At 42.3% G+C, this 13,121-nt stretch overlaps 1 protein-coding gene across 11 annotated transcripts in view; it reads right to left on the bottom strand.

Moving 5' to 3' along the window:
- Positions 1-1,011: 1,011 nt before the first annotated feature.
- Positions 1,012-13,121, bottom strand: part of LOC102374453 (tripartite motif-containing protein 55-like) — a 29,815-nt gene continuing 17,705 nt past the window's right edge. For 3 of the 11 annotated variants that reach the window (XR_003092237.1, XR_003092241.1, XR_003092240.1), the window contains 2 exons: positions 9,499-9,626; positions 1,012-1,474 (listed from right to left, as the gene is read on the bottom strand). Coding sequence is in view for 4 of the 11 variants with exons in the window: in XM_014527021.2 (XP_014382507.2) it covers positions 1,355-1,474 (120 nt within the window). In the remaining 7 variants the exon portion in view is untranslated. Of the gene's footprint in view, positions 1,475-1,534; positions 1,585-8,614; positions 8,791-9,498; positions 9,627-12,894; positions 12,969-13,121 lie in introns of those variants that run through there. The other 8 variants (XM_025194605.1, XM_014527021.2, XR_003092238.1 and 5 more) reach the window with 7 other exon arrangements.

Genomic DNA, 13,121 nt, shown 5'->3' with positions numbered 1-13,121 from the left:
CACATCCTGTGCGGTGTTCTCAAGGTGAGTCCAGGGCATTATGAAATGTTACAAGTTTAGGGCCTGATCCAAACCCCGGTGGAAAGGCTGAGCATTTTCATCCATCTTAAGGACCATTGGACTCATTCAGACCTGACGAGGCTCAGCCCCTATTGAGAAGTATTCATGTAAGTATTCAAGTCTGCAGTCAATGCTCTCAGAGTGCGTATAGTGTTAGGGGGAAATCCTGTCCTGACTGACATCAGTGGCAAAGCTCCTAGGATGTCACCTTCCACTGTAACACCACTCTGCTGGCCATGATAATAAAACAAACTACATTATGAAGTAAGTTTCATTAAACAGTTATGTAGTTACAATCTCCACCTACAATTCATTCAGTATTATATTAGCTTTTTTCATAGTCCTTTTTTCATAGCTGCAATCTTTAACACATATTTGCAATAATCCCATCGTTGTTCAGTTCAGTTCAGAAGAGGCTTTACTGGCTTCGTGAAAGGAGTTGCCCCTTTTTTGTTAAATTCATAGAGTTAAGAAGAGTGAAGGCTGACTTGAGGTATTAATGGAAAATGCAGGGTATTCAGCTTTGGGTATAGACAGGTTTTTCTATACCAAAGTCTTCAAGCTTAGGAAGATTCAGATTCTGCATTTCATAGAAAATAACCAACTCCTGAAAGATTAGAAAGTTCTGCATTGTGTGACCTATTAATTAACCTTCGAAAATGCAAGAATCGAAGGGCCAGTTGGGTTGAACTGTTGCTGGTCAGAAAGCATTACTTTGTACCACACTCACTGACCACAGTGGAGCAAGAGAAGTGGAGTTTCAGTCCTAAGAATTGTGTGGCTTTTGTTAATGATTTGCAACAAGAGGTAAGTTGAAAAGCTGATTTGGACAGGAGGAAATGAGAGTAGGAAGGGTTATCCTTTATGCTGTCAGTAAAGGAAACAATGCTATTTTAACTAACAGTAATGGCAAAGCACTTAAAACTGCCTACAGACGCACAGGAAAGTTAATAAATAAATGATAAAGTTTAACAGTGCTCCTTTACATCTGCAACAGTAACATGGTTCTGCTCAACACTTCTCCTTTGAAATGGACTTGCACACATATCCAATTTATTACAGGATTAATTAACCACTGAGTCCAATTTTTCCCATCCCTTTATTCAGCTTAATTCTCAACAATACCCCTTAACCTCAAAATGTCAAACAGTTTGGCTGAATCTCATTTGGTGCAATAAGTCCCTTTGAATGAAACCCGATCACTTGTTCCTTTTCCTGACAATATCTTGTCGATTCCAGCCAGGTTGCTTGTTGCCTCAGTTCCTCTCAGAAAAGTACACTGGAATGAGAGTCCTCATTCCTTCAATGAGTTTAACCAGGGGAAAGAGAAGACATGACGAGCCGGCTCATCAACTCTTTCACTGGTTGCTGGAGCTCTGCTCATTTGTCCTTGTGGGGATAATTCAGACCCAGTCTGCAAGAGAAGAGAATGTTTCCATGGAGAAAAATGAAAAGCTCATTTTGGAAAGCTGAAATCATATCTGATTTTTTACTTGATCTCTTTCTTTCCAGAAAGTTTGAAGACTGAGGGGAAACATAAGGGAGGAAAGATGAGCGGTATTAAAGTCTTTTGGTAGGGATCACACATGAAATCCTGGCTGTACTGAAGTCAATGAAAGGTTTGCTATTGATTTTAGCTGGCCCAGGGTTTCACTGCATTCACCTACAAGGCTCAAATGGGCTCACTCCTGACTGAGGCCTATGGGGACCCCCTACAAAGAAATTTATAACCATAACAGTCTGTTCTCAAAGTGTCCTTGAAGCTATCTGACTTTTGCAGGTGGCTCAGAAGACTGACATGGACATAAGCCAACAGGCACTGGACAGTGTCCCTCTATTCTCCACTCTCCAAGCACACCTGGGATATTTTTCTCTATACATATTTTTTTTTAATTTACCCAAGAGCAGACAATAAAAATAAATGAAGACACGAATCTCTTGAGGTATATGTTTTCTCCTACTCCCACACATTGAAAACAATATATTTGTGGGGGAGTAGGGTCATGGCCCATGTCTCACTTATACAACTATCCTGTTGACCTTAAAGGGGGAACTTGCATAAAGTAAAGTTTGTATTTTCTCTCACACGCAGCATACCCACCTATATAACACACACCCATTTTCAGAAAGCAGCTGGAAAAAAAATTGAGTAGCAGATTGAGTAGCAGAGGCTAGGGAGCTAATTTTGCTCCTGAGTCTGCTGCCAGTTCCACACACCCAATGGGCCTGTGGACTGACCCTGTGCGCTGTGTCCAGGGCCATGTGCCAGGTCTGGGTTTGGATGCTGGTTCCCACCTGGCATGCCAGCCCTGTGGCCACCCACCAGGTCTAACCCTGCACAGTGCATCCAACCTTGTGTGCTGGATCTCAGGCCATAAGTTGTGCCTGACCCCACGCTGGGTCTGAGAGTGTGCACTGTGTCCAGGGCAGTGAAATGGGTCTAATCCAGTGCACCAGGTCCAGCTGTGAACCAACCCTGTGCATTAGCCTGATCCAGCATCCAGGGACATGTAATCAGTTGAAGGGTTCCCCATGGGCACATCCACACAAGTGTGCAAATGGCTTTGAGGTGCCACAAATGACATGCGGTGCACATGCACACATGGGCTGTGCTGCTAATTAGCAGTGCAGTGGCTTTTTTGACACCAGAAGATCCTGGTATCAAAAAACCCCTACCACTAAAAAAAGTGGTACAGTGCATGTGGCAGCAGCATGCACTGCCAGAAACTGGAGCCTGGTCAGACAGAGCTATGCTCTGGCTGCTGGTCAGGCTTGGAGTGGCTGGCTTGGCACCGTTGCTGCCCTGGGAGGCTCCTAGGACTCTAGGGAAGGCTTTTGCGGCCCCAGCTTCCCCTACCCTACCTGGGTCCCTTCACTGTACACCAGAGTGCACATGCAGGGGCACGCCCTGGAACAGATAGCAGTGGCACAAATACCCACTGCTATTTGTCCGACGGGAAATGCGCACACCTGCATGTGCATGCTCGGTGGGACACAACCAATGGGTCCAGAAGTTTGGTGTCAGGGAAGTGGTGGCTACATTAATGGCTGTGGCTCCCAGAGCCATGACAATTAATGCTGCCACTGCTTCCCGACCAAGTTTCTGGACCTGTGGGGATCTATTTTTTCCTGCATATAATGCACCAACCCATTTTCACCAGCTCGTTTGGGGAAGAAGGCGCAAGTTATACAATAAAATACTGTAATTTTGACTTGTTAACTCATATTGTAATTTCTATTTCAGAATAGAAGTGAAAACCTGCTACAATAGTCACATATGCAGCATATATCTAGAATACACAACAATAATTTTTACTGGCTACACAGTTCTGATATTCTTTTTTTATAGACAGTAAAACCAATTCATGTTGTTACCAGGAATCATATTTAAAAACCCCTCATAAAATAAGGATAAATAATCATTTTTTTGTATTCATGTTGCTGAAAGGATTCCTGGTGTCTTCAAAAATAGGACTACAACTTCACTTGAATATAGGTGACTGTGTCTGTTATGCTATTCTTAAAATCAATATAGCTGTAAGAACTTTCAGTCCAGTAAAGCTACCCTTAGTCATGGTGAGCTGTATCTTACCATGGGGAATAGACTAGATCTCAGTGGAACTGCTTGAAAGTAAGCAGTTACTATCTCACATTACTAAGAATGTTAGACGTGTGTCCTTTAAATCTAAACAGATCCCCAACCATTTAAAGCGCTATTACACAATTGAAAGTTACCAAAAACAGGAATGCAAACACACACAATCAGGAAGAAGCAATGTATCACAAATACTTATGAACAGTTCTGGCAGTGGTTGGATGATTATTTGGCATTTCCAAGCAATTTGTGTAAGTATGAAATGTTAAAATCCATACTGGAATTAGTAACAAATGATGGGCTGTTATGCATCAATTGGCTTGTGGGCTTAGTTCCAGTTACTATTTGGATAGGCATTTTTGAATGGCATGCCACACTAGCTTGTGGTTGTGAAAAGAATAATCTTTTTGCTTTTTCCTTTGTCTCTCTGCAGTTCTGAGTTTCTTTTTAAAGGAACCAACCCTTAGTTGACACAAAATGATATAGCCCCCATCAGTTTTGATAAAGATACTTCAAATTATAACAGCTGAGAATCTGATCCTACATCCTGAAAGTCAGATGATTAACATGCTTTGAGGAACTGGAAACTAGAGGGGAAAAGGCAGAGGTGAGCAGGGTTCTCAATTGAAGAGCTGTATAGACAATCTATACCAGTTGAGCAATTGACCTACAGGCTTAAAAAGTGATGTGTGCAGAACCTTTTGGTCTAAACTTTCCCACTTGAGTTCCTAAAGTTAGATACCAACAGTAAATAAGTGGCTTGAGTTTCAAAGGTGCTAAGCACCCAGTGTTCCTACTGGCTTTAGCTGAATAGCAGCAGTGGATTTTCAGCCCTTTGAAAATCAGGCATTTCATTAGGCAACCATGTTTGAGCAGTGTACTTTTAATGTTTCAAAATGCAACCAGAGTACCTACGATGGCTAATTTGATTTTGGAAGTTTGTGGTGAGCTTCTAGAGGGCATGTGAAAGGAAGGTGTGGGAAAGCAGAAAAAGGGAAAGGAGAAATCAAAATGGAGGAAAAGAAAGAAAACGTAAATGAGATCAATGTTAGGTTGTTGGAGGCACTGAAGTGTGGTTATAATGACAAAAACTGTTACTTTCATCATTATCTGGAACATTAAACCAGAATGGCAGGCAGTATTATCAAACTTAAAAAGGGACATGTGGCCCAGTAGCATAACAAGGAATGGGTGAGTCAGGCACCAGCCTTGGGCACCTACTCAAAGGGGATGCAAAAACAAGTTTCTGTTACTGCTGGCCACAGTTGCTGCCCAGGGTGAAGAACCTGGTTGTTGCGCCTCTGATGTGACCCCAGAAGTCTGAGAACCATTGTCCTAAATGATGAGATTCCTGGATTAGGCATTTTTATACAGCACCCATCATCATGAAGCCCCATTTTTTTATTATGGTCTCTAATAATAGTATTGGGTAGCTAAAGTATTTGCTTCAGATTGCCTTTGTTACATTAAGGCAACTCTGGAAGGGCGCTGAATACATAGGCAATTCCCAGGCATTCCCCAATGACATCAAGAAACTCTGGATTGTGCCCTAAGTAAGGCCCAGCAACTCCGGATCACAAGAGAAGATGAAAGCCTGAAACTACAGAGATTTATTCATTGTTTGCCTATGAAGAAATTCTGTGGGTCAAGTCCTGAGAGGTGCCAAGCATCTGCAATTCCTGCTAAACTCAGCAAGTGCTCAACACCTTTCAGCATCTGGAGTATTTGCTTGAGTCAGGCCTAAATTAAGACTTCTGGGTTTAATCTGATCTAATTTGGATGAGACTGCCAGGTACTCAGCACCTCTCAGGGTTTGGTTCAAGAAGCACTGTGGCAGTGGCACTAGTTGAATCTTTACAAAGCTCATATTAACACAAGAAAATTGACTTCACCAGACCCGTCTTTGTTTATTAATGTCCTGCAGTTTCAATTTATGTTGGAAAAAAGTCATGAGGTAGTCAGGGGTATTAACCATCTGGAATATTTCACTATCTTATATACTGTTTTCTGTTTACAGCCACTAGCCTGCCTGCCCTCCAAACACAAAAACTTCAGAATATCCGAAACATGTTTGTTTGGAATTAAGAACTTTGTCCTAACTACCATCTTCTACCAAGTAGGCAGATAACTGAGCTTGAGGGACTTTTGTTTTTGTTGGGTTTTTTGAGGTCTTTCAGCTTTTAGTAGCCATGCATATTTTAATGTGTTCTAATTATGGAAAAATCCTGCATGTTTCTATAGATCTTAGATGTATTGTTACAATGGCATTGTAAGTTACATTGTGCCATCTTGCAAAGTGACCTGATATAATGAGACGTGATGGGTGAAATAGCTTCATTTCCCCATGGCTATTAGAAACATATCATGGGCCAAAGATAATTTGCAATTGCAAATTTCCTACCTATATGTCTCTGATGTTTTATATAATAATTAGTGATCAGTATAAAGTGTTCCTTAGAAAACTGTCAATGGCATTAGACTTTGTGTGCAACTGCCATTTTAATAACCTGTACTTTCCCTAGCAGGCTGCTACTCTCTATGGATTTCTTTTCTCTCTAAAGAGTATCTGGATGTCTGAAAACCACAAAATGGTTTCTAATGATTTTTGCTTATTCACATAGTTTTTTGGATACTGACTGAAGTTCCTGCTGTGCGGCAGGACAAGGTCTGTGTGCTTCTGAAATGTATTTAATATCTCAAAATAGTCCTAGCTGTGTCCAATGTTGAGGTAGATAAGTGTGTTGACACCTTGAGTTGCCCCCCCCAGAAAGCTGACTGTCATTCATAGTGACTACATAGTTACACAGGAAAAGGCCCAAGTTCATTGACATTTTAAAATATGACCAGAATTCTGATATTCCATCACTGTTTTAATTGTCTGGCTGAGACAATTAGAGGGAGTTTGCTTGAGTAAGGAGCAAGTAAAAACCTTGAAATTTCACCATACATTTTTACATTAGTACTTTTACTGCTATTAAGACAAAAATATGCAGAATAATGTTTTGGCAAATGCACAGAATAATCTTGTAGCTCTTACCATTTCTCAGAACCCTTGCTGTCCTCATAATCATTGTTTTTTAATGTAATCCTAAACCAAATTCCCTAGTCAGCTGCAGCTGGCTCAGTAACCGTGGTCTAGATTTACAGTGATATGACAGACAGGCATGTGGAGGAAAAGTTCTAGATGTGACCTTAGGAAGAGGTGTATTTGTTAATTTTTCAATTGCAGCAATGACCTGCATTCTATCATCAGTTGCCTACTGTCTCTCTTCAGCCAGCTGTTTTCATTTGGTGGGATACCAAGGATAAAAATTGGGAAAAAAATGAAACTTAGAGAACTTCATAGTGAATGACACATGCTTCCTGCCTCTAAGGGTGTGACTAGACAAGAACAATGTGTGGTAAGTAAATTAAGGTTAATCAGTAAATTTTAACTCATCTGGTTCTAAACACCCCCAGTGACTAAAATGGTCATAATTAAAAAATGTCAATTGGGCACATAGCTTCAAATGTCAACAATGGTATTTCTATTACTCAACATTTTCAGGGAGTTGAACCGAAAGGCTCACAAAAGCTTATTTAGGAATAATATAAACTTCTGTTAAATAATCTGTTTATATTTTTATGCACTACAGCTCCTTTAGCAAAACACCTCACTGCTGTCACCTTTTTCAGTACAACACTGTGTCAAGCTGAGAGGTTGGCTTATTTTAAGTAGATCTGTTTTAATTTCAGGGGAACCAACACAATATTTCTTGAAATAATTTTTCATGTACATCTTGTAGCAGACAGTAATATGCCTAGACAAACTCCATCAATCATAGTATTAACCATGTCATTCTCTGAATAGTGGCCAGTAGTGAATTTTAAAAGTCCATTGAGAGTCTTACTTAAATGGATTTTCATTACATTACAACGGATGGTGCAATGTTCCTTATTTCATTACCTTGAAAATACCGAATATAGCTGTGGGCAAAAAAGATCACATTTGCTTATTTTTGTGCATGGTGTATACATTCCTTACAGAATACTGAGTATGGAGTACTCCTCGAGTCTCATGGAATACTCATGAGGTTTTGCCAAAAGTAACTCTCAGTAATTTAAATCAACACTTCCTTGTTGCTGAAGTTATATAAAAGTTCCTTTGGGACAAGCCAAACACAATTAATTTCACCATGCTACCAATATATCTTAGTGGCTCAGTCAAAAAAATGTAACAATAAGAGAGCATCCTTTCAATTTTCCATCCATCTTCCTTTTTGTTTGTCAATGAACTCTATGCTCTCAATAAAGCATCAGTCTTCATCAAGCTCTCCAATCTAGAATAAAACCTAACCCTGCTGATGGTGGAGTGAACACAAAAGGAAAAATTGTGAGAGTAAATGAATCATATGGTAAGTATGGAAAGTGAAGGGAATTTCTATTAATTGATATTCCAATAGCAAAACTCTGCAAAGCCTTACGGTTAATCAACAGTCCTTGATAATCTGGTCACTCTCCTTTTCTAGTTTCACCAGAGAATGGTCCATTAATAATTCTTTTGAAATACAAGAATTTCTGGTTGTCAGTGTAAGAAAACTACTGATAGTCACAAAACTGACTGCCACCAATGGTTCTCTGTTCCTCCCTTAAGTACAAAGAAAAGATCAAAATCTAAACATTACTTTCCAGGATGTGCTCTTCTAATTTCAGTCAAAAGAAACTACTACCTAGTCACAGAGACTGGGAGAGGCAAGATTGTTTCTGCTGTATAGCTATTCCATGGGGAAATGAATAGTGCAGTAAATTAAAGATTGTTTTTTCAAATGACACTGTTGTAAACTTGATGAATGAGACACACCACAGGTTTAGAGTGTGAGTCACCCAAGTGTTTGATTCATTGTATCAGATAACAAAGCCAGCATAATTTGTGGGGTTCGTAAACACATACCATACTTCGAAGGTTTGAGCTGTACTTACATTTAGTCATGAATGAATGACTTAGTTGTGTTATTGTAAATATGTTGAGGGTGGTATATAATAGCTGTGGACACACTGCATGTTCTTTGAAGGCCAGAAAAATAGTGACAGAGCTCCAGGAGAAAAAACAACTTGTTGAAATGTTAGCTGAAACAGCAGGTTCTCATTCCTTAAAGCTATGTGTAAAGGAAAGAGAAAGCCCATGGCACAGGTAAACATTTTGCCCTTTCCCCTGATTCTCTTGTTATTTCTACATCTTTTCCTCTGTGGGCTAATTTGTTTGGGTCAGTGGGTGAGTGCATTTTTTCCTTGCTATGACTGTGATTCTTAATGCTGGTAGCCAAAAAAAGAAAAAAAAAATCCCACTCCAAAAACAGCATGTTGCTCTGCTATATCTTGGACAGGTGATTGTAGAATTATGTCTCTCAGTCTGATCTGAACCCATACACAAGCAATGCTGGCATTCCTTTATAGCACTCTCTCATCTTTTAAGCAATATGTTAAACCCAGGTCCTTTCTGTCAATCCCAAGGGGCTTTCCAGATGAATATTACAGAGTTGGAGGTAAGTACAGCTCTTTCTTACACAGCTGCACTCCATTTTGCTGTACCGATTATTAGAGAGTCGATGATAACAATCATCTTTCCTTATCAATGCATTGTGTAATACATCAGGTTGCACATGAACTACTGCACTGTGAATAATAGCTGCCTGCATTGTGTACAAAAGTGGTATACCAGTAGTATTTTAAGGGAGCCTGTTTTGGTTTATGAATGTGCACTTGTACATATAGCATCTCTCTTAATTCTAATAGATTGGGTTATTCTTGTGACCAGCATTGAAAATACAGTACCTTATTCATTATTTTAAATGTCAATATCTTACTTGTTTTTAAGTCAGGGAGGTTGAGCAGTGAGATAATACTGTATGCAAGCAAAGTCATAACTAGCCCATTGTCAATGGGCATTTCAACATCTGTAGCCAGAGAGGCCAATGTTTAAGTGCTGGTCCATCTGCAGTGGATACAAAAAGAATAAGCCCTGCTTAATATAAAATTGTTCACAGGTAAACAGAAAACCTGAAATGTTCCAGAGGACTAGTGAGATCTAACCAATAACTTTCCACATAGATGGTCTGTGCAGCTGGGACATGAAAATACCATGACATTATGTAAAACAGTAACAATTCAGCTGTGATTGAGAGAAGAGTGGAAAGAATATTTTACAGGTGATCTTTTCCTTTTAGGATCTTGTATTAAACAACAAAGAGAAAAATGACTTAAAAATGTGGGTTAAAGACGACCAGAATTTGAATCTGTTCAATTTTTAAATAAAGTAGTTACACTAATACAAATCTATGCGAAGCTGACTGTGCATAAATCTGAACAGCAGAAAACATTTTGTTCATGGTCTCACTGTTATAAAATGGACAAAACTGTTAGAAAAATGAGAGATAAAATGGACCAAAAATTAAGGATAAAATGGACCAACACTAAATACACACCAACTAGAATGTATCTGTCACTCACCAAACAGTCCACAGACCAGACTATTAAATGCAAAATTTCAGGTGAAGTATCCGCTCACTCAAATTAATAAGAACAGTGTTGTCTGAGAACTGGTCTTACTGTATTGTCATTGCAACTCATTGCCAACACTGCTGAATCACACAGACAACTCTGAGTAGCAAGGGAAACAGCAGCGCTGAATGAGAGCAGATAGAATTTTTCTAGATTTGTTTGACTGTATTAAACTAAAAAAAGCCCTCCAAGAACTCATGTAAACAAAAAGGCAACTGAACAATGGAAAATTAACAGAACCTATCGGCTAGGGACAGAAATTACACATAAACCAGTTTAAGTGATCAGAAACTGGTTTAAACCTGTAACAGAACAGATGTTCAGTGCACGTAATCCGTTTGAAAATGGCTGAAACCAGTTTGAGATAAACCTGGTTGAAAGCAGTATCAGTACTAACTGATTTGGATCAAACCAGTTTATGCAATGTCTGTGTCATGGCGGGGTCCTGCAGGACGGCCGTGATCTCCTCAAGGCCCCCTTCCCGTGCCAAGTTGGCCCAAGGGCACCCTCAGTTTCTTGCCCACCACATCTTTGGTGTTGAAAAATGTTAGGGAGGCTGCCTTTTCCTCCCTCTTAGTCACGTCTTGCTGTAGTCTCTGCCCTGTAGACTCCCAGACCCCTCGTGGGTCCTGCTCTACAAATGGGTGCTTCCAGGTCACCCTAGCCTTAGGGGCTATGCGTGGCTCCAACCACCCCTTTCACCACACCCCAAGCCTTGCAGCTGGAATGGACGTTGTTCTGTCCAGGTCTACACTCTCTCTGGCGCTCAGGCCCTCCGTGTCCCTGTCTCTCTCCGCGCCCTCTCTCTGGGGCCTTTTCCACAATGCTGCCCCTCCTCAGTATTGCCTCTCAGGGCCTCCTCGGTAGCACCGCCCCTCTCTGGGGCTCTTCTACAATGCTGTCCCTCTCTGGGGCCTTCCCTGTAAAGCCACCCTCCTCTGGGGCTCTTCTACCATGCCACCCTCTCTCTGAGCTCTTCTGCAGTGCCGCCCTCTCTCGGGGTCTCCTCAGCAATGCTGCCCCCTTCCCCGGGGTTTACCGTAATGCTACCCCCTCCTCCGGGGCTCACCGCACTGCTACCCCCTTCTCCGGGGCCTCTCAGTAATGCTGCCCCTTCTCTGGGGTTCACCGCAATGCTGCCCCCTTCTCCGGGGTTCACCACGCCCACACTGGGGCTTCTCAGTAATGCCCCCTCTCTGGGGCTTCTCAACTGCCCCCTCTCTGGGGCTGGGGTCAGTGCACCCTGAATGCTGCGCCCTTGCTGGCACTGGGATTCCCACACTCCACTGTGAGACTCCTATGAGGCCTCCTCCAACCCCTAGTAGCCTCACCCAAACCACCGGTGATAAACAACAACACAAACGCAAGCCACTCCGGCTATAACTTAAACTGCAGCCGCTTGGCCAAAACAACGTTCCATCCTACCGGGAAAAAGTCCATTCCGCAGCCGTGTCAGCCGCTGCTCCCTCAGTTAGGCTTCATCTCTCTTTCAGGGCAGAGAGCTCCTTCCTCCTGGGCTGCTGACAGTGAACTCCCTCTGGCCTCAGCTCCTTGGGTTTATAAGGGAGACAGGCCCTGCCCCTTTCCAGTCAGCTGACCTCCTGGTGGCCCTGGCAACCAACAGCTGGGTTCCTTATTCACTGCTATGGCTCTCTCTCTAGCAGTTTCTCCTCTTTAGGAGCAGGGCACCTTAGTGCTCTGTGACAGTCTGTTTAAGACCCCTTGCTGGTTTAAGATAAACCAGACTCTCCCAGCATCCCAGCATGCTCTCTGGGCTCTGCAGAGCTTTCTGCTCTACAGCAGAGCTGGCCCCTCCCCTCTGCTCCCTGGCTGGAGCTCTGGCAGAGACTGCAGGTGCAGCAGGGTCTGCCTAGCTTCCCCCGGACCCTAGGCATGTGTTATGCTAGCTAATGCAAGAGTTGTCTGTTGTGTGTGTGTGTGTCTCCAATTTCACTGGGACAGGCAGACAGAACAGTGACCGCTTAGGGCTTTTTGGAGCTAATCAACAGGTCAGCTGGTAAGCTGTTTAAGGAGAGTCTGAACTAATGAAGAGAAGCTATTGTTTTGCGGAAGGGGTGATAAACACTGTTATCATACTCTTGCTAGCTTGCTTGCCTGTCAGCTTGCTGCAGACAGTATAAAGAAGCAGGAAGGGAGATTGAAAAGGTCATATCATCATAGTTTCATAGTTTCATAGTAGCTAGGGTCAGGAGGGACCTGAACAGATCATCTAGCCTGACCCCCTGCCACAGGCAGGAATGAATGCTGGGTTCACAAGACCCCAGACAGGTGATCATCTAACCTGCTCTTGAATTTGCCCAAGGTAGATGCATGCACTGTAAACCCCACCTCTGCTTGCCTCAGAGTGCTAGCAGGGGTCTGGGGTATGGCAACACTCCTGCCCCTTGAGTAGCCAGCAGGGAAAACCCTGGGATGGTGCAGGAGGATCTCCTTAATCAGAGGTCCTGCTGGGGCCTGGCCATGCCCCCCCTCAGCTCAGTATTGTGGAAGGGAAGGGAGGGCTGCTATAGCACCCCCCAGCTTCTAGCCGAAGTTGTAACCAAACAGACATTCTCTCTGGACTGAGGAAATACAGACATATGCCTGCAGTGGTTCAAACAGGTTCAGCCTAGCCAGGTTAGACTAACCTGCAAAGGTTGAATTAATTTAGGCTCAGGCTTTTTAAATGTCTGCCCCTAGCCATTATGAGCAGGAATCTATCCACACTTTATTTGCCAACAGCCTCTGATCTGGACTTTCTGGCATACATGCATCTCTGTAAAAAATAGAGAAGAAGCATAATTTTCGGAGTGCTGTTTGTTTATGAGTCTTCTACCTCCTATAGCCCCCCTCTTCAGTTGTAGACTGAAAGCATTACTATGGGAAAAAATCACTTCTATTTAAAGGAGGATCAAAACAGCTTTTATCT

The sequence above is a fragment of the Alligator sinensis genome, unplaced genomic scaffold, assembly GCF_000455745.1.
Source record: "Alligator sinensis unplaced genomic scaffold, ASM45574v1 scaffold1358_2, whole genome shotgun sequence".
NCBI classification, from domain to species: Eukaryota; Metazoa; Chordata; order Crocodylia; family Alligatoridae; genus Alligator; species Alligator sinensis.
Note: the sequence above shows the minus strand (reverse complement) of the source record. Positions and strands in the feature narration are given on the sequence as shown.